This window comes from Palaemon carinicauda, chromosome 22 (assembly GCF_036898095.1).
Source record: "Palaemon carinicauda isolate YSFRI2023 chromosome 22, ASM3689809v2, whole genome shotgun sequence".
Taxonomy (NCBI): Eukaryota; Metazoa; Arthropoda; class Malacostraca; order Decapoda; family Palaemonidae; genus Palaemon; species Palaemon carinicauda.
This window is the reverse complement of record NC_090746.1, coordinates 57,260,476-57,278,474: the sequence shown is the minus strand read 5'-3', so window position 1 is coordinate 57,278,474 and position 17,999 is coordinate 57,260,476. Positions and strand designations below refer to the sequence as shown.

Below are 17,999 nucleotides of genomic sequence, written 5' to 3'. Positions count from 1 at the left end.
TGGGGAGTACTGTCAGATTCCCCCAGGCTTCCTATGCTGTCAAGGAAGAAAAGGTGGAAGAGAAGTTAGGTTCACTTTCTCTTGTTGAACTTGTCTGCTACATTCTTGGTTGAGATTTTCTTCAATGTTAGTAAGATGGAGTAATTCACAAGAGTAGCTTGTCAGGAACCGCTGATTCACTAACCATGCGTTTGAAATTCACTAGTATTGCTGGTTTCTTATTACAGAAGGAATAGGTTCGATTAAGAGGAGTTGTGGTGTACATTCACGTGGCAAGGTCAGTTTATACGTATGCACTCGTGTACGAAAGTGACCACCTACAGAGTGGTTGCTGCAGTTTCCCGAAAGCTTCTTTAAACTTGTACTCAGGAAAAATGGATTTCTGTCATACTTGGAGTGAAACTGTTATATCCATAAAGGAAGGCATCTAATAATCAATTTGTTTGTACTGAAATAAAAAATAGTATATAATATGCATAAGAAACCTAAAATAGCAAAATGATCAATTGTTAAAATACTAAAGAAATTAAAGATTAGCACAATGTATAACAACTATTTTGTCACGAGATTTCTACACATTAATTGATTACACTTGCCAGATAATGCAGTGGCTTCTGTGTCTTGCCACAAAGGTTCTTTGTGAAGCTCGTCTTTCAACTCCTCAGCAAGTGGGATTGAAGAAAACTGCTCAAATGAAGAGAGGTAATGATAGGCAAGGAGGACAATTAGAGTATGAACTAGTATCAACGTTCCTGTCAAGAGTCCATTACATGGATATCATTCAAGCTCTCAAATGGAATAGAGCATTTTGATTGGTAAAGTAGTTTAATAGAGAAACAGCTGTTTCTTTATATGTATAACAAGTTATATTTTGTCTGCAGTGTAGTGATTGATAAATGCCAACTGTTTGTAACATTTATATTACTGTAAATTGAGTATGGGACAGAGTTGCATTGCTTATCTCATCAAGTTAGCACAAAACCACAGAGTAAAGGTACAGTTTCAAAGTTTAATATCCTTAAAGAATTCTACTCAGATTGCTAGATTAAAATTCATTTTTGTAGTTACTATATGTAACTGGGAAAATGAGAACTAGTGATTTTCTTTCATTTTCCTGTTATGCTTTTATAAAATTTATTTACATCAAACTGTAATTTGTTTTTAAAGGTTTTGTGACTTATTTAGTTTCTTTACCATAATATATAGCAAAGCCTACTTTAGTGTAGATGAAGTAGTGCTCTTGGCTAAGCTAGCTTATAAGCAGTGTAAGTAGAATGCTTGAGAGATTACCTATAAAAATTTAATAAATTGTTAAGTGCCTTTCCCTTAAATTGCTTTTGTAAAAAAATGTGAAAATCCAAAAAAACTAATGTCAAACAGATCAATATTAAATTGATCAACAGCTAATTTCAGTACTGTTATCAGTATACAGACCAAGAATGTATAATTAACATAAATGAATAGCAAACATGCTTATGATTTTTTATATGAATACAAAATTATGAGTTTAGGAAGCCTTTTTTTTTCATATGGCTGGTGCAATCTGTTTAGTAGTTGTAAGACAACCATTATATTGTCAAGTCAGAGTATGATATTCGTAACTACCAATCTGCACCTTTCATATCTCCTGTGATGGATACTGTATGTACATTGTGATAAAGATATATGTATATTTCGGTAGTAATATATATACTATAATAAACTTTCATATTACATTGAATTCTCACTTCCTACATACATATATTAAGAGAACCAGTATAATAAAGTACAATTTAATTATTGGTTTTAAATAAACAAAGAGTAATTACTGGTATCTTAAAATAGTGCACCACATTTTCCTCCAAGTTCCTAAAAAGGAAGGTAAAGAGTAATTTTGATTTAACGAATTGAAAGTGAAAGGTACCTTTCAAGTTTTAGCTTGATTTTCATCACAGCATATCACCATAAATTACAAAGGGTTAGAAGAAATGACTGATGTAGTGAAAAAGAAGTTAACACAGGCTGAGTGAAAACCCTAAAATTTTTCAATATACAATACTGTAATTGGGAAAATATCTACATTGCATTTAGTCAGGTGAAGAAACATTAGCAGTCAGGTGAAGAAACATTAGCCATTTAAATATGAAAAACATTTTCATAAAATTTCCTCAAATTTCAACAAACCTGCCCAGACACAAATTTCTTGGTATTACTGCTGGCATTACTTTTGACAGTATCAACAATCTTTGTAAGTATTTCGGATTGGGTTACATGACCAAGTTCTTGGCACTGTAGCACCCAGGTGTAACATGGAAGAATCCTGGAAAAAAGATTTTGGTGGACAGCAAGATGGAACTGAAAATAAACGGAAACTTTTTGGTGGACAGCAAGATGGAACTGAAAATAAACGGAAACTTTTTGGTGGACAGCAAGATGGAACTGAAAATAAACGGAAACTTTTTGGTGGACAGCAAGATGGAACTGAAAATAAACGGGAACTGAGGTAAAGTAGGATAAAATCCATGTGCACCTAACCTCCAATGGGAGTTTGGTTTTATGAAAGAATGCCAAGACGGAAGGGAGATAAAAAAAATGAACTGATTTGGTAAAGGTTCCTTTCAAACTTGGTACACTTCTATAAGGAAATGCCTAATGGTACCGCCAATAAGGAAATGGTCAACTTGCACAAGCCAATTAAAAAATGATAAACTTAAGCTCATGGAGTGAAACCCCATCAACTTGAACCTCAACTCGAGGAAGATGAGCAACTCTTAAATTTAGGAGCTGTACTAGTAACCCCAGAAAAACTACTTATAACTCGTCATGAATAGGACGAGTTATATTAATGGCAACAAAGAAACTGGAATAACAAAAGTACCTTTCACTGCTAGTCTCAAGTACTTAACTAGTAATTCGTATTTTTTTTTTTTTTTTTTTTATAAATTTTAGGGGTATATGTCGACAAATCAAGCCTCTAGAAAAGAAACAATACGAACATCAGGGGAGATTCACAGAAGTACATTTAATGTATACAGTACAGTACTTTACTTAAGACCCATTGATTTATGAAATAAATTCAAGATAAGTTACTGAATTTCTAATAACATATTTTCAACAAGTCAATGTTATGCAAGATTAAAGGAAACATATTGTACTTTCTAATGATAAGCAAGCAATGTTTCTACTTCTAAAAATAAAATATAAAAGTACAGTAAACTCAAAATCAACTTTACATCAGAAAAGTTTTGCAGAGTTGCAAAGATTGCATTCAATTTTTCTTGAATGTGTTGAGTTAAATCAAAATACAGCAAGATGACAACAAATGGGTTTTATATGATTCTGGATTTGTTTATCAATTTAGGTACAACCTAATTATGCTCAAAATTACATTTCTGTTTATTCATTTATTGGAAAGAGAACAGTATAAAGAAATGGAAATGTCATATACATTTCACACCTTAGTAAGGAAAAATTGAAAAAAAAAGTAAAATAAAAATAATCAAATGTGAATCACAACATTGCCAAGTTTATTCACAATATTGCTTTAATAGCAGTTAAATCACAGCCCCTGGTTACACATGGGCAACCATTGCTCTCAGGCAAGTAAACAAATTTACATAGATAGTTTGGAACTCATTCATATCTGAGTAAAGAGCACAGCAATTAAAGCATTTAATCTACACAACAGAAAAAAAAATGATACTAATCTTAATTATTACCACTTAAATCACAAACATTCCATTTCAGAAAAGTAGATAATTACTGTACTAGTGTTTTACAAAACTGGACTGTATATGTCATTATATCAAAATCACAAACTCCTGTACACTGACAAACTGTTATGCCTAAATTCAGATATACACAATTAAATGGATAAAGCTCATATACTTACAAGAGACAGTCACTGACTCCAACCATTTTTGTCTTTGTATCTTGACATAAAAAATATATATATATATATACTAGAACTTGAGGTCATAGTGAAAAAAAAAAAAAAAAACATGTAATACATAATAGCCAAGCAAGTTTGTTGAGTGCACAAGATATGCATCACATTACTATTTACTGCATTTTGGGATGAACGTACAGAAATATTTCTATGACATCAATAGCACAGGAATGAATGGAAAAACTCAGGCAATAGTAATCCCTGAAGAAACGACTTCATTTCAAAATTCACAACCTGATTTAATGAATTGATAAGTTTAACAGTGAAAATATAACTTTCTATTTAAACTTTTTAAGTGAACTTCACAATACTGTACACTAAAAGCAATATAAACTGAAATATTAGTGGAACCTCAAAGATGACTATTGCCTCATTTCTTTGGCTCAGCAATACAAGTAAGCAAAGCTTTATCGACAAGGTAAACACCTTAATTTGTACATTTAGGCAATGTGAGAAGTATATGCTATTCACTACCTAGTACCTTCTGATTCAGGCTTAGAAATCTTAAAAAATCTGAAAATAACTATTTTCCTACAGAATGGCTGGACTACAGACATACTAACCTTAATCAAGACTACATTATCAATGTGCAGGTATTAATCAATACTTGCAAAAAGTTTCCAAATTTCCTCAGAAAACATGCGGGTTTTTCTTTATAAATGTATTTTCTGTTCCCTATAATTATTTCAAAGCTTTGAGACTGCAAAGAAAGCACAAGAAATCTTTTCAGAACAATACTTCTCATAATGTTGAATGGCTGTGAAGCATGAACATTTCAGCATAAACTCCTTTACAGTGCTTCTATCTATCGTTTTATTTACCAAGGCACTTCCCCCAATTTTGTGGGGTAGCCAACATAAAAAAAAGAACAACAAAAGGGGACTTTTCATCTCTTCACTCCTCCCAGCCTGACGAGGGATTCAGCTGTTTGGTTGGTACTGCTAGGGTGCCACAGCTCACCCTCCCCCATTATCTTCCACAAATGAAGTTTCATGTGGTGAATCCCCTACTGCTGCTACCTCAGCAGTCACTGGTGACTAGAGGAAGCAGCAGGGCCTACGGAAGGTGTGTCACAATCGCTCACCCTTCATGCCTACTTCTAGCATGCTCCCTTACCTCTCTCACATCTATCCTCATATCATCCAGAGGTTACTTCACTTCATGCATCAACCCAAAACTTGGCCTTCCTTTTGTACTTTTCCCATCAACTCTTGCATTCATAACCTTCTTCAGCAGACAGCCACTTTCCATTCTCTCTCCATGGCCAAACCACCTCAACAAATTTATATACACTCAAGCTGCTAAATAATTTCTTACACCCATTCTTACTACTTTATTCCTAACCCTATCTAATTAAGATACACCAGCCATACTCCTCAGACACTTCATCTTGAACACATTCAATTTCTGTCTCTCCGTCACTTTCATTCCAAACAACTCGGATCCATACATCACAGTTGGTACAATCACTTTCTCATACAGAACTCTCTACATTCATTTTTAACTCTTTTCTTTACCACTCCCTTCACTGCTCCCAAAACTACATTCTTTATTCACTCTCTGGCATACATCTGCTTCCACTCCACCATTTGCAGCAACAACAGACACCAAGTAACACTCCATTCAACATGACATTTAACCTAGCACCCAGCCCCTTCTCGTACATCTCATAACCTTACTTTTATCCGCATTAACTCTCAACTTCCTTCTTTTACATACCCTACCAAACTCTGTCACTAATTGACCAAGGTTCTCCTCCAAGTATGCAATTAGTATAGGATCATGCAAGCAGTGCTCCTATTCTTAGGTAATCAAATTAACATAGCAAGTACAGTACTCAAGAGAGCAGATATGCTTCATGTAACAAATTAAAATATGTTCAAAATCTTATGTTCTATGAATATTTGTACATATTTAATAGCTGAAATTTCTTTGCTAAAAATTACAAAAATTTATTGTAAGTTTTGAGTACAGTATTGATAGCAATTATGAAAAAAGGAAGAAATAGGAACAGGACTGAAAGGTAGAAACAAATCAGAAGGATGAAATTGCACAAAGCGCTTCTTATGAATTCAGGTCAGGTTTTAGGTTTAAGAAAAGTTACTAGTGTTCTAGAAAAAAAACTTTGTACAGAGGGTTACAAAAGTACCAAACTTGAAGAAAAGCAACATAGCCTGGGGTAAAACAAAAAACTATAAAACTTTGAAAGTGAGTGCATGTGTGAAAGTCCCATATTAATTTTTCAGGATCAGTAAGTAACGTTGTGTAGTTTATAATTATTATGGTCTGTTTTCTCAACATAAATAAAAAGTACTGTAATAACTCAGTTTACGAGTAACTCAGATTAGGTTCAATTCTATATACGTCGAAGTTTCATTTCGGTTTTCACCTACATCCATTGTATTGGTCTGTGAACAAAGCTTTTTGTCCATATTCTTATTTCTTTTGGAACAAGTACTAACAAGATTACCCCTATACCTCACATGCAGTGTTCACAGCCTTTCTTCAATATTTCTATTATCTATGATGAATTATTAATTTGTATAAATTTCTATATGAGGTTATAACTTGGTCTTTATACAATATTACCAACCTTTAAAAATGAGGGTGCTCTTAATGTGTATTTATTGGATGTAAGGAACACCTTAAGCAATTTCCTTTTGAAAATTTTGAAGAAATTTTTTTGGGGGTTCATCAGCAATTTGGGTTACAATCCTGCTACTGACTCTCACTATCTAAGGAAAATACTCATTTATCATACTAAATCCCATTATATCCCTAAAATTGAACATATTCCACATCATATTTTGAAAACGATTAATTTAAAGAACTATAATGTACTGTGTCTGTAGCATTAAACTCAAAGGGAAAAGTGAAGCACTGTAAATTGAGTATGCAGCAACATTCAAACCAAAAAGCTAAGCAAAACTACCACAGCCATTCAATCAACAATCATCAAAGACAAAAGACTCTGTCCAACCTCTTCTTCATATACCGAGAATGCCAAGCAACCATTAAAAAATAGTCCTTCCACAGTGATACTGAAAGTATTTCCAAGCAAATTCGAGAACTATTCAAAATGTAAAGAAAAAAATGGACCCACGGTTGTTTTATATTAGAGTATAATGGTCAAATAAGAAATGCACACTAAACATTTTGTCTTGCACCATCGAATTTTATCTCCATATTTCCAATTATATCATTGACATTGTGGACCTTATATTTTTAAAATAATTAGAAAGAAATCTAGGGACAAAGTCAATACTGTATATTGAGCTTACCAGAATCTTTTACAAGAAGAAACTAAGAAGGCATGAATCAACTAATCCGTTTTAAAGACCTACAATTAACACAAATAATACGATTCAGCAAAATAATAGCATAAAGCTACTTCATCTTTAAGTAGAACTACTTACTGGGAAGGTACAAAAATAAATGTTTAACTCATAATAAACACACTGATCACAAACAATAAGAACAATTCTAGAATAAAACTTACACTTGCTTTCACAAACATTATAGTAATCTAGTTGTGCAATGGAGATACAGTACCGTTAAGTTAAATTTCTTCCTTAGCTTTTCTATCCAGGGGAAAGTACTCTCAATTCATAAAATATGTAGATATCAAGACATTAATAAAGTACATTGTTTATCAGTTTCATCACCACAAAAGGTTGACTTGATATTCAATTTATCTATAAAAACCAGTTTACAGGGATAAAAAAGCAGAGCATATAGCTTGATGAGAAACTTTCTATACAGACTACTTCAAATGCAATGTACACAAGTCATTCATTTACATGACCCAATAAATTTTTCTCTATTTACAATAAAATCATTAGTGCTTACATTTTTCTAACAACTGCATATATGAAAATAATGTGCTGATCCTTAAATTATCTCTCAAGTATGAATACATGAAGTATGGGTTCTAAAGTGGCAAAGCATAGGACATCTATACACGACTGCACTGAAAAGGTTCATATTTAAAGATTTTGTGTCTGGGAAGAGAAAAGAAGTATCAATAAAAGATAGGGCATAGATTAAGGTGGGTGTCATTGGCAGTCAGTTGATTTGATCAAGGAAAACTTAACCAACAATGAGATTTAACACTAAACAATAGATACTTATGGTATTCCAATGTTATATTGACCAAATAGAAAAAACTTCTAGTATATTTTGTGTAAAAAAAAAAAAAAAAAAAAAAAAAAAAAAAAAAAAAAAAAAAAAAAAAAAAAAAAAAAAAAAAAGAGAGAGAGAGAGAGAGAGAGAGAGAGAGAGAGCACACTAGTTTATTGGTGGAATAAAAGATTACTTAACTGACTGTGTACCACACTGAGGGACCAATTACGACTTCATTTAAAATGTCCATACAGTACTGAATAAAAATGTAAAGCATCTAATTGGGTTTTTCAGTAATCAATAAACTTTTTTTAACCCTATGAAAAAGTCTACAGAAATTTTGGAAGTATGAATTCTTAACTTGATAAAGCCATCTTCTAAAAAACTTTTCAAATATCTACATTCTTGAAACTTCAAAAAACCCTTACGCAAAAGATAAAAAATTAGAGAATATCCAAATTAGTGTTTACATACAACCTTCATGAAATTTGAAAATGATAGTGAACTAATTTTAAAAACATCAAAATCTCTTAATAATCCCTCATGTGCTCTTTTTGTAACCCTTCACTGATAATTCCATTTTCAAGAGTTGCATATGAGAATGGCTAACCATTTCTCAGTTTACATTTTCTATGCATGACTCATAAAATAATTACCCAGAATTAATCAATAAGTATTTTCCTTCTTCACACCACTCAGATGAATGCTATATGAAACAAAATTAGGAAATACAACAAGAATAAGTCAGGGAAACAATGGTTAACCAAACTGAAGTTAATGATGTTTTAGGAAAAACTTGATACAATAAAATGAGTTCAGATAGGTATACAATTTAGACAACAACAAATAAAAAAAACAAAGAAAACGTTACTGTATTTAGTATATGTGATATCAACTATGATGAATCTATACTATATTTAAACAGTACACAGTCTAGTGCATAAAAAACTACTGGCAATATAAAAAAAAAAAAATATGAAACAAATGTTAAAAGTAAAATTACAAAATACTTTAGCCACCCTATGCATTCAAAGTTCAGCTTTTGAAATGTAAAATATTACCCACCAAAACACCCAACAGTTTTAAAGATGATGGACGGACGCTTGTAATAGAGTGGCTGATTTAACCATAGTTTGGTGCACAAGATACATATATTCAATGCACTCAAAAAAGACAACAGCAAGAATATGGTGGACAGCAATGTACATTTTTGGGAAAGAGGGGAAATCTTTAGCGTTAAAAAGAGAAGCAGCACTGAAATATCGCCTATATCTTGCACATTCAATCATACTACTGTGCTATGCAATTTTATGAAGCCAAAAGGGGCACGGTCTGGAACCCTCAACTATGACTTTTTATTATGAGTGTCACTGTAGAGATATAAAAATGGAAAAGAAATACCTAGGAAACTACTCATTTCAGGTGCGACCACAGAATTTTTCAATTTTTCATTCACATACCAACATTGAATCTCTTCCCTGCCAGTCTAGTTTATACTGATTATACACCTAGTACACTTTTGCCATATTAAAACCAGGCAAAACCTTACTTTCTTTTAAATGTAAGCAAAAATATTTCACACATACAAAATGGAATGGCAACAAAAAAGGCATAACTTATAAATAAAATCAATTTTCAAAATTTACTGTAAAAATAGATTGGACTGGCAGGATATTCCTATGAAGATATTATCTTAGTTATATATATATATATATATATATATATATATATATATATATATATATATATATATATATATATATATATATATATATATATATATATATATATATATATATATATATATACATATATACACACATACTGTAATGCAAGGATCTGAATGAACACATCAAACGTATAGAGAACCAATTCATATCATCAATAAAGCCTAACAAACTCTTAAATAACAAGAGATTGCAAATATACTTGTAAAGAATGAATAGATGATAGTGGCTTTAAAGTAGTAGTAGCCGTAGTATTATTGAAAGTCGTTAAGACTAAAATGAGATGTAGATACATAATTTAACATATATACAGCTATTATGGTTTTGTGTAATGCGCTACAGAGACTTATTACCTTGTATATAAAGACAAGATATGTAATATCAAATATTTACAAGTTACGCAAATGTATATCAAAAGCTTTTATTACTATTGATGCTAAATGGCGGAATTCAAGTTCGGCACGAACTTGCAGATTTAATGAACAGCAGTGAATTAGTTCAAAAGAAATGTAACATATTTTGCAATTCAAAGGTAGGAAAACTAATACCTTGAAACAAACAAAACATAAAAATTAAAATAAACTACTAGACATGTAGGTAGTTGGTGAATTCTTTGCCAACACTTAAAATACTCAAAATGCCTTTTCCCTTTAATTAAAGTTAATGTGCTAAACTTCACTTATATATTCAACTAAATATAGAAAAAAATACTATAGTATAAGCTCATTTCAACTTGGGTCTATACCCTGGACGAAGCACATGTGCTATTTCAACAACAAATTGACATGGCTTTTCATCAGGATAGGTCAATCCATAACAAAGGGTTATACACTTCTAAGGACCTAATCAATTTGAACTGCAGGCAACGAATGATACTACCAACCACTAAACTGTATGCTTGATGCAACCGAACCTGGGTAAGTTTCCCTTTTTGGAGACCTAAGCAATAAAGTGAACACATTTGGAAGAGTTGCTAATAATCATAAAGGGTAAAGAAATCTATTTTTTATAAGGTAATAAATGGTTTTGTTAATTAGTATACAACGTGAGCCCCCTTAGATTTAAGAAAATAAAAAATGTCCCAAAATCAATGATAGCGAGCAAATTACTGAAACACAAAATCAAATTAAGAAAGAAGCTTACATTCCCATTCAGTAAGCGGGTTAGGGCACTGATAAATTTTCCCTCATATCTAGAAACATTTGTGTCAAATATTTAATAAAAAATATATCCGACAACATGATCCTAGTCAGTGTCTCCCTTTACCTTACTTGTCTGTTATAAACTGTTGTTGCTTAATTCTACATGGTTAGTTATTTTTCCTTTTGTTACGACTTCACTTTGTTCTATATTTTGTCCTACTTAAGTATCCTGTTTCTGGCCTATATCATGCACTGACATTTCAACGGCTCTGTAAACAGGTATTGGAACTACTACTTTGGGTTACTCAACTTAAAATAATCAATTTGAGGGATTAATTATAGAAAAAAAAAATTACCCAACTGTTAACCGTAGGACAAAAAACTATGGCATACATTGCATTTTTCAACTTAGTATAGCTTCAAATAAAAATTGGAAAAGTATAGCTTCAAATAAAAATTGGAAAGTTGCATTCTATACTTGATAATGCATAATCCAAAGGTATAACACTTGTCTAAAGGCAAATTGACTGTGTAAAATGCTGTAGTAAGCTTCATGAATTTACTAAAAATAAAATTAGTTACACCCCATAAAAATTACAGCTTAAAGGTAGATTGTTAGGGTTTTAGGGAATTACAATGGAAATTCTAAGATCACCCGGATATCAATTCTAAACTCTTCGGGGCCATGTTCCGCAGAACTTAGCTATGGTCTCTTCCATACATGAACACTTAAACAGCTTCCGATCTCCAGTTCATTTGTTTACAATGCCATGTATGCAATACAGTAATTATTATATATATGAGCCCTACATTCATGTAAATAAAATACTGGTACAGTACTATAACAATTTCTTAAAATGCTAAATTAAAGCAGCTGTCCTTTAATAACATGCAAACAGTTGTAGTGAAGAGAAGATCCGTAAAAAATCTGAATGACAATATGCACTGGGTTATAACATTAAATATTTTCATTATTCTTGATTTTGGTTTTGCTAGTACACAGTCTTTTACATACCCAACTTACAAACTGAAATATTCAAAGAAACCAAAACTTGAATATGATCCACTAATGTCAATAAAGCAACTAAAGTTATGCTTTTCAGTGTCATGATCAGTTATCTTTCCCACTGAATAAGTATTAGTCAAACAAATTTTATCCAAGCACAGGCATTAAGCAAAGACAGGTTCTTTACAGCTTGGACACAGAAATGCATCCTTTGAATGAAAATTTTTCTTTTATACAAACATCATGAGGTACTGTTAACATTAATATGCGTCCAAACTACTGTATTCAAACCATTACTACTATAATGCTAGTTCAATCCATCCTTTTTAGAAAGTATTTGTTGTAAAGGATTAAAAATTTGTCAGCTCCCCAAAATAATGACCCTAAAATCTGGAATATTGAAAGCTCAGATTATAAAATCTTTTGTTTTTTTAAGATTCAAACTAATTAAAGGTGTAATGATTCCTGAAAGAATATTTACCTCTTGCAAATTAGTACTATTGGTTTAAAATATATGCAAAAAAATTAGCTCCAATAATAAATCAATTTCAGAACAAATCTTTTCAAATTTTTTTCAAAAACAAAACAAAGACATTGATTGGATATCCTATAATATGAAAAATATTACAACATGAGATATAACATAATCCAGTCTAAGAAATATCTCACACAAACACACACAGCACATTCACTGATGGATGTTCCAAAGAACATTCAAGTGCCAATCATGTAAGAATATTTCTATGAGAGTGATCAAATGTATTCATCTAGTACCAACATTTAATATAAAATGGACACTTGTTTCAACTAACTCAAGGTAAAAAGCAGAAATGAAAATAATGGATTGTACTTAAAAATATGTTACTTGTTGCATTCTAGTGTCATACCTAGCAGCAAAAAACTTACAAAATACACCAAATGCATTCTTGTACTTTTCTTATTGACTGACTTTACCAAATTTATTCAAATATTACTCCTACCTACCACCTTTGCTAAGAATAAGATTAGAATAAAAGCAAAACCTTTTATCTAGAGAATTAATGAACCTACATTAGGGTACAGTATGCAGTATTTCTGTGTTAACTGCACCTGAAAGTAGCATAACTATGAAAATTATCAACTTCAGCACTCACGATCACATAACTTAAAATCAAGGGATTAACGAGAAAACTTATTGATATCAAGAACAGCCAAAAAAAAATTAAATTAAAATGTAAATACCTATCAATCCCCATGCAAGAAAAATATTTGTAATACATATGATTTTGACAAAAAAGAATGAGCTTAGTTCTTAAAGTAGGTTGAATGTTTCTGAAACGTTTGTAGATATCTAAGCAAAATATTTTCATATTTCTAGTTTATTCCTCGAAAGACTTAGTTTTATGAAGGAGTTACAAGCTAATCTACTCAGATTCTTCTCAACACCACAAACAATCTTAAATTAAATACAGTAAGGCTCATATTCTAGCTACCATAAGAATTAAATGTAACACGTTTGAAACATGACCTGCATGAAAACCAAGTGTGAATTCATTATCAAAATAAAAAAAATATACATATACTACATGTTCACTAAGAGAAAAAGGTTACTTGAACTACCTTCACAGCTCTGAATGTAAATGCTTAAAATTGAGATTCACATCTCATACATATAAATAAAATAAATGACAAACTTACAATAAGTCATGGGTTTTGATGACTGACCAATGAAGTTGTGAGATTATGTACAAAATGGGATTCATGTGCAGTGCATTCAGTATTTGCATTACTTCACTAGTAAGAACCCTCTGACATTTGCAATAAACTTTTCAAAATTATCTCTGAACTTGATGCGATTGATTCGATCAGCAGATAATTCAACATTGGTAGTCAGCTGCGTAAATGACTCTGCTAACCGTTGCCCTATTGTCTGATCTGCCTGACTTTGAAGCAATGCCTGCACCAATTCCTGATACTCAACCTGCAAACAATTATATAATATAATGTAGATACCAACCTAATACTGTAACATTCAACACAAAAATTGATAACAATACATTAAATGAAATTGGAAAACTTTAAGCCGACCTTCAATATCTGTTCCACTAAATCCATTTCCATTACAGAAGATTACTTCAGTTCCTCTAAATTTGCTGGGACTAAAGGCTGGCCCCAGGCATCTCTAATTTCAAGATTCACATGTAGTTTTTAGTGATGGAAAAAAAAAAAAAAAACCCAAGGTGTCAAATATCTTTTTAATAGGTTAACAGCAATAAGTGGGTTTGGTATCAGTAGAGTGAACTCTCTATAACCTAAATTATTATGCAACTACATTTGTGATTAACAAATAACAACAATTAGAACAGCGCCAAAGTAGAGTATCCCTAAGTGTTGTAAGAAGCAACTAAACGGGACAGGACGAGGGGACTGGAAATCCCCACTTCTGTATAGTTTCTTTCTGTGAGACACCAAAGAAGAGGAGCTGGGGGAGGGGGGGGGGAGACTGCTCCCCACACTCTAATCTTAGGGCGTCTGAATGAGCATGGATGTAGTACGATAGAGTAAAAGATGTGAGATTCGAAGTACGTTTTGGAATAGAAGGATGGATGTATTGGCCTTGTGTGAGACAAGGATAAAAGGGAAAGGTGAAGCGATGTTTGGAGAAGTGTCAGGTAGAGTGTCTGGGATTGAAAAGGGGTAGAACAAGAGATGGTGTGGCATTATTGCTAAGTGAATGGATAACAGATAAAGTAGTGGAATGGAAAGAGGTATCACCTAGGTTAATGAGGTAAGGGAATATTGGGCTTTTGTTTGTGTGTATGGGCCAGGTTGCTAGAAAAGTGAAAAGTGGAATGAATTCTAGAATGAATTAATTAGGTGTGTAGAAGGACTGAGTAGAAGGAATTATGTAGTTGTGGTGGGTAACTTGAATGTCAGCGTGGGTGCTGGAGAGGCAGGTTTCATTGGGAAGTATGGCATACCAGGTGAAAACAAGTGGTGAGAGACTGGTAAATGTGTGTTGAACAAGAGCTGGTGATAAGTAGTAGTTGTTTTAAGAAGAGAGATATTAACAAATATACATGGGTTAAGAGTGGCAAATGGAAGAATGGTAAAAAGGGCATTATTGGATTATATGTTGGTAACAAGAAGTGTGTTTGGGAAGACTGAAATATGTGCACGTGTTTAGGGGTATGGCTAATTGTATGTCTGATCACTTTTTGGTTGAAGGAAAATCAGTTGTAGCAAAAGAATGGGGAAATGTAAAAGGGAGGTAGTGAAGGTTAAAAAAAAAAAAAAAAAAAAAAAAAAAAAAAAAAAAAAAAAAAAAAAAAAAAAAAAAAAAAAAAAAAAAAAACAGGTAAAAAGTACATATCAAGAATGGTTGGAAGTGGCATATGACAAAGTGAAATGAGAAACTAGTGATTCTAGAAGAGTGGCAGTTAAAGAAATTTTTTTAGGATTGCAAGTGATGTGTGTAGCAAGAGGATTGTTGGAAGCTGCACAAAGAAGGGTAGAGAATGGTGGAATGAAGGAGTGATGATGAAAGTGAAAGAGAAAAAGAGGGCATTTGAAGAATGGCTGCAGAGTAATAGTGTAGAGAAGTGTGAAAGATATAGAGAAAAATTATGAGTAAGGAGGGGTGGATCAAGAAATGAAGAGACTGTAAAAGATGAAAATGGATTGTTTGTTGAAAGGAGAGGAGGCAAGGAAAAAGTGGGCTGAATATTTTGAAAGGTTGCTGAATGTTGACAATAACAGGGAGGCAGATATAATTGTTGTTGCAGGTGTTGAGGTGCCAGTGATGGGATATAAGAATGAGAGAGATTACAAAAGAGAAAGTGAAGATAGTAGATAAAGCACTTGGTATGGATGGCATGAGGGCTGATATGTTAAGAGGAAGGGGGTGTGACTGTACTTGAATGGTCGATGAGATTGTTTAATATCTGTAAATGTTTCATGTTGTCAATGGTACCTTCAGAAAAAAAGTTGCCAGACAGCAAATAAGTTTGCATTTACAGCTTACATATGCTGTGTTGCCAATTGGTGTTCCTATACTTACTATCTTTGTAAATGTATTATTATGGGTCTGACGACTTGAAACAGGCATCCAAGTCATGAATGTTACATCCAACTGAAGGCAGTACCGAGTAGATCGCAGTGAACGTACTATTACGTGGGTGACGCTTAACAGGTTAATTTCATTTACATCTTTAACCTATGAATTTACTATTATCTGCCAATTTTCATGGCTGCAAAATTCTAGTTTATTACATCATTGATGACAAAACCGCAGTCAATCAAATGTTTTGAGGGTCAAATTGGCATTATACTGATAATAAAGTAACAATGTTCAAGTTTTTGCTAATAGCAAAGGCAACATCATTAACACCTAAATTTAAAGTATCTTCTCAATTGGTCTTACCTGAAAACAACAAATCAACGTGTACAGTGCTGCTGATGCTGCTTGCAGGAGATCTGAATTGATTTGCTGGGAGAGGATCAGATCAAGAACTAGCTGTTGGAAGACAAAATGGAAATTTTTACTAAAATCCTTTAATCATTAAGCACTAAAGGTCTACTGTTGGTACCACTTTTAATTCAGTATTTAAGTGTTGGATAATTCACAGGTCAAGTTTATCTTAATATTTTAAACATTACAATAATTAAAATATGCATATGCTCAATTCAACAGCCACATGCTACAAAAAAGCAAACTTTTCCAAAAAGGAATGATCATGAATTTAGTAAAACACTGGGCATACTTCCTTTGAAATTTGTGGTTCATCTTTTATCACAACTTGCTTCAACTCTAAGCAATGAACATTAGGATTTCAAGTTATAATGAAACTGCCTGTAAAAATATGTTAAAACATGATTTTGCCAAATTTCTAAAAAAAAAAAATTACAAAGGAGAAGAAATCAAAGCAGATTATAAACGCAACTTGAAGGGGAACAATAAAAAGATGTATGGAACAGGAAAAATACATCACAGAAAGCACCAGGAACTTGCCTTGTAACGCTATAATCAATTAAAAAAAGGAGGGGTTAAGGTGACAAAGCTATGCGAAACACAAGGAAGTTGGATTCAGGGCTGATCTGTGGTTTGAAGTCTTTCTGAGTATTAAATAGGATATATATTTAATTTAAAAAAAAAAGTTATCTAAACAAACTTTAATATGAATTTTGTATTTTTCTTTGCTATATAAAATTGAGTCATCTAAAACATAGGAATAAATGTCTTCAGTGGTGCTAGAACGACCATAAATAGGCATATAGAAGGTGTTAGGCGGCCCTCAGCCAGCACTGGCTTAAAATGACAAATTTGGAAGCAATTTGTACTTTACCTAATGATACATACCTTGAGCTCTTTATAAGGAATATACTTACATTACTTTTGGTAAAGATGGAAACTAGCCATAAGAGGTATAACTACCCACCACTATTTAATATATATGAGAGAGAGAGAGAGAGAGAGAGAGAGAGAGAGAGAGAGAGAGAGAGAGAGAGAGAGAGAGAGAGAGAGAGAAAGAGACTTCTCCAGGTTGATGGTGATGCCCAGAATCTTGCAGAATTGCAGTAGCTCCGCGCCTTGTTCCCTCAGTACTTCCTCTGAGGATGAAAGCAGCAACCAGTCGTCTAGGTAACGAATCAGGCGGATGCTCCATTCGTGCACCCAAACTGAGACTGTTGCGAAGACCCTCGTGAAGACCTGAGGTGCTGTGGACAGTCCGAAGCAGAGGGACTTGAACTGCAATGTCTGGGCACCCCATTTCACCCGAAGGTACTTTCTGCTAGAGGGGTGAACTGGAATTTGGAAATATGCGTCCTTGAGGTCTATGGACATCATGAAGTCCCCTTCCCTCAAGGACTCCAGGACCGACTTCGGGGAGTCCATCTTGAAGTCGGTCTTGCACACAAACTTGTTGAGGGCTGAGAGGTCTATGACCGGCCTCCAACCTCCCGTTGCCTTCTCCACTGGGAAGAGCCGACTGTAGAAGCCCGGGCTTGGTTCCTGTACCGTTTCCATCGCTCCCTTCGTCAGCATCGCTGAGACTTCCTCTTGCAAGGCTGTCCTCTTCAAGGGGTCCTTGGGA

The 17,999-nt window shown here is 33.1% G+C and overlaps 2 protein-coding genes across 2 annotated transcripts in view; one reads left to right on the top strand and one right to left on the bottom strand.

Annotated features, from left to right (window-relative positions):
* The window catches only part of Pink1 (PTEN-induced putative kinase 1), a 63,447-nt gene extending 59,771 nt beyond the window's left edge, over positions 1 to 3,676 (top strand). The window contains exon 11 of the mRNA XM_068346263.1: positions 600 to 3,676. Coding sequence (XP_068202364.1) covers positions 600 to 812 — 213 coding nt within the window. The 3' untranslated portion in view covers positions 813 to 3,676. The remainder of the gene's footprint in view (positions 1 to 599) is intronic.
* A 4,467-nt stretch (positions 3,677 to 8,143) lies between these two features.
* LOC137616464 (exportin-4-like) overlaps positions 8,144 to 17,999 on the bottom strand; it is a 148,422-nt gene continuing 138,566 nt past the window's right edge. Inside the window, 2 exon segments of the mRNA XM_068346264.1 lie at positions 8,144 to 13,885; positions 16,328 to 16,420. Coding sequence (XP_068202365.1) covers positions 13,691 to 13,885; positions 16,328 to 16,420 — 288 coding nt within the window. The 3' untranslated portion in view covers positions 8,144 to 13,690.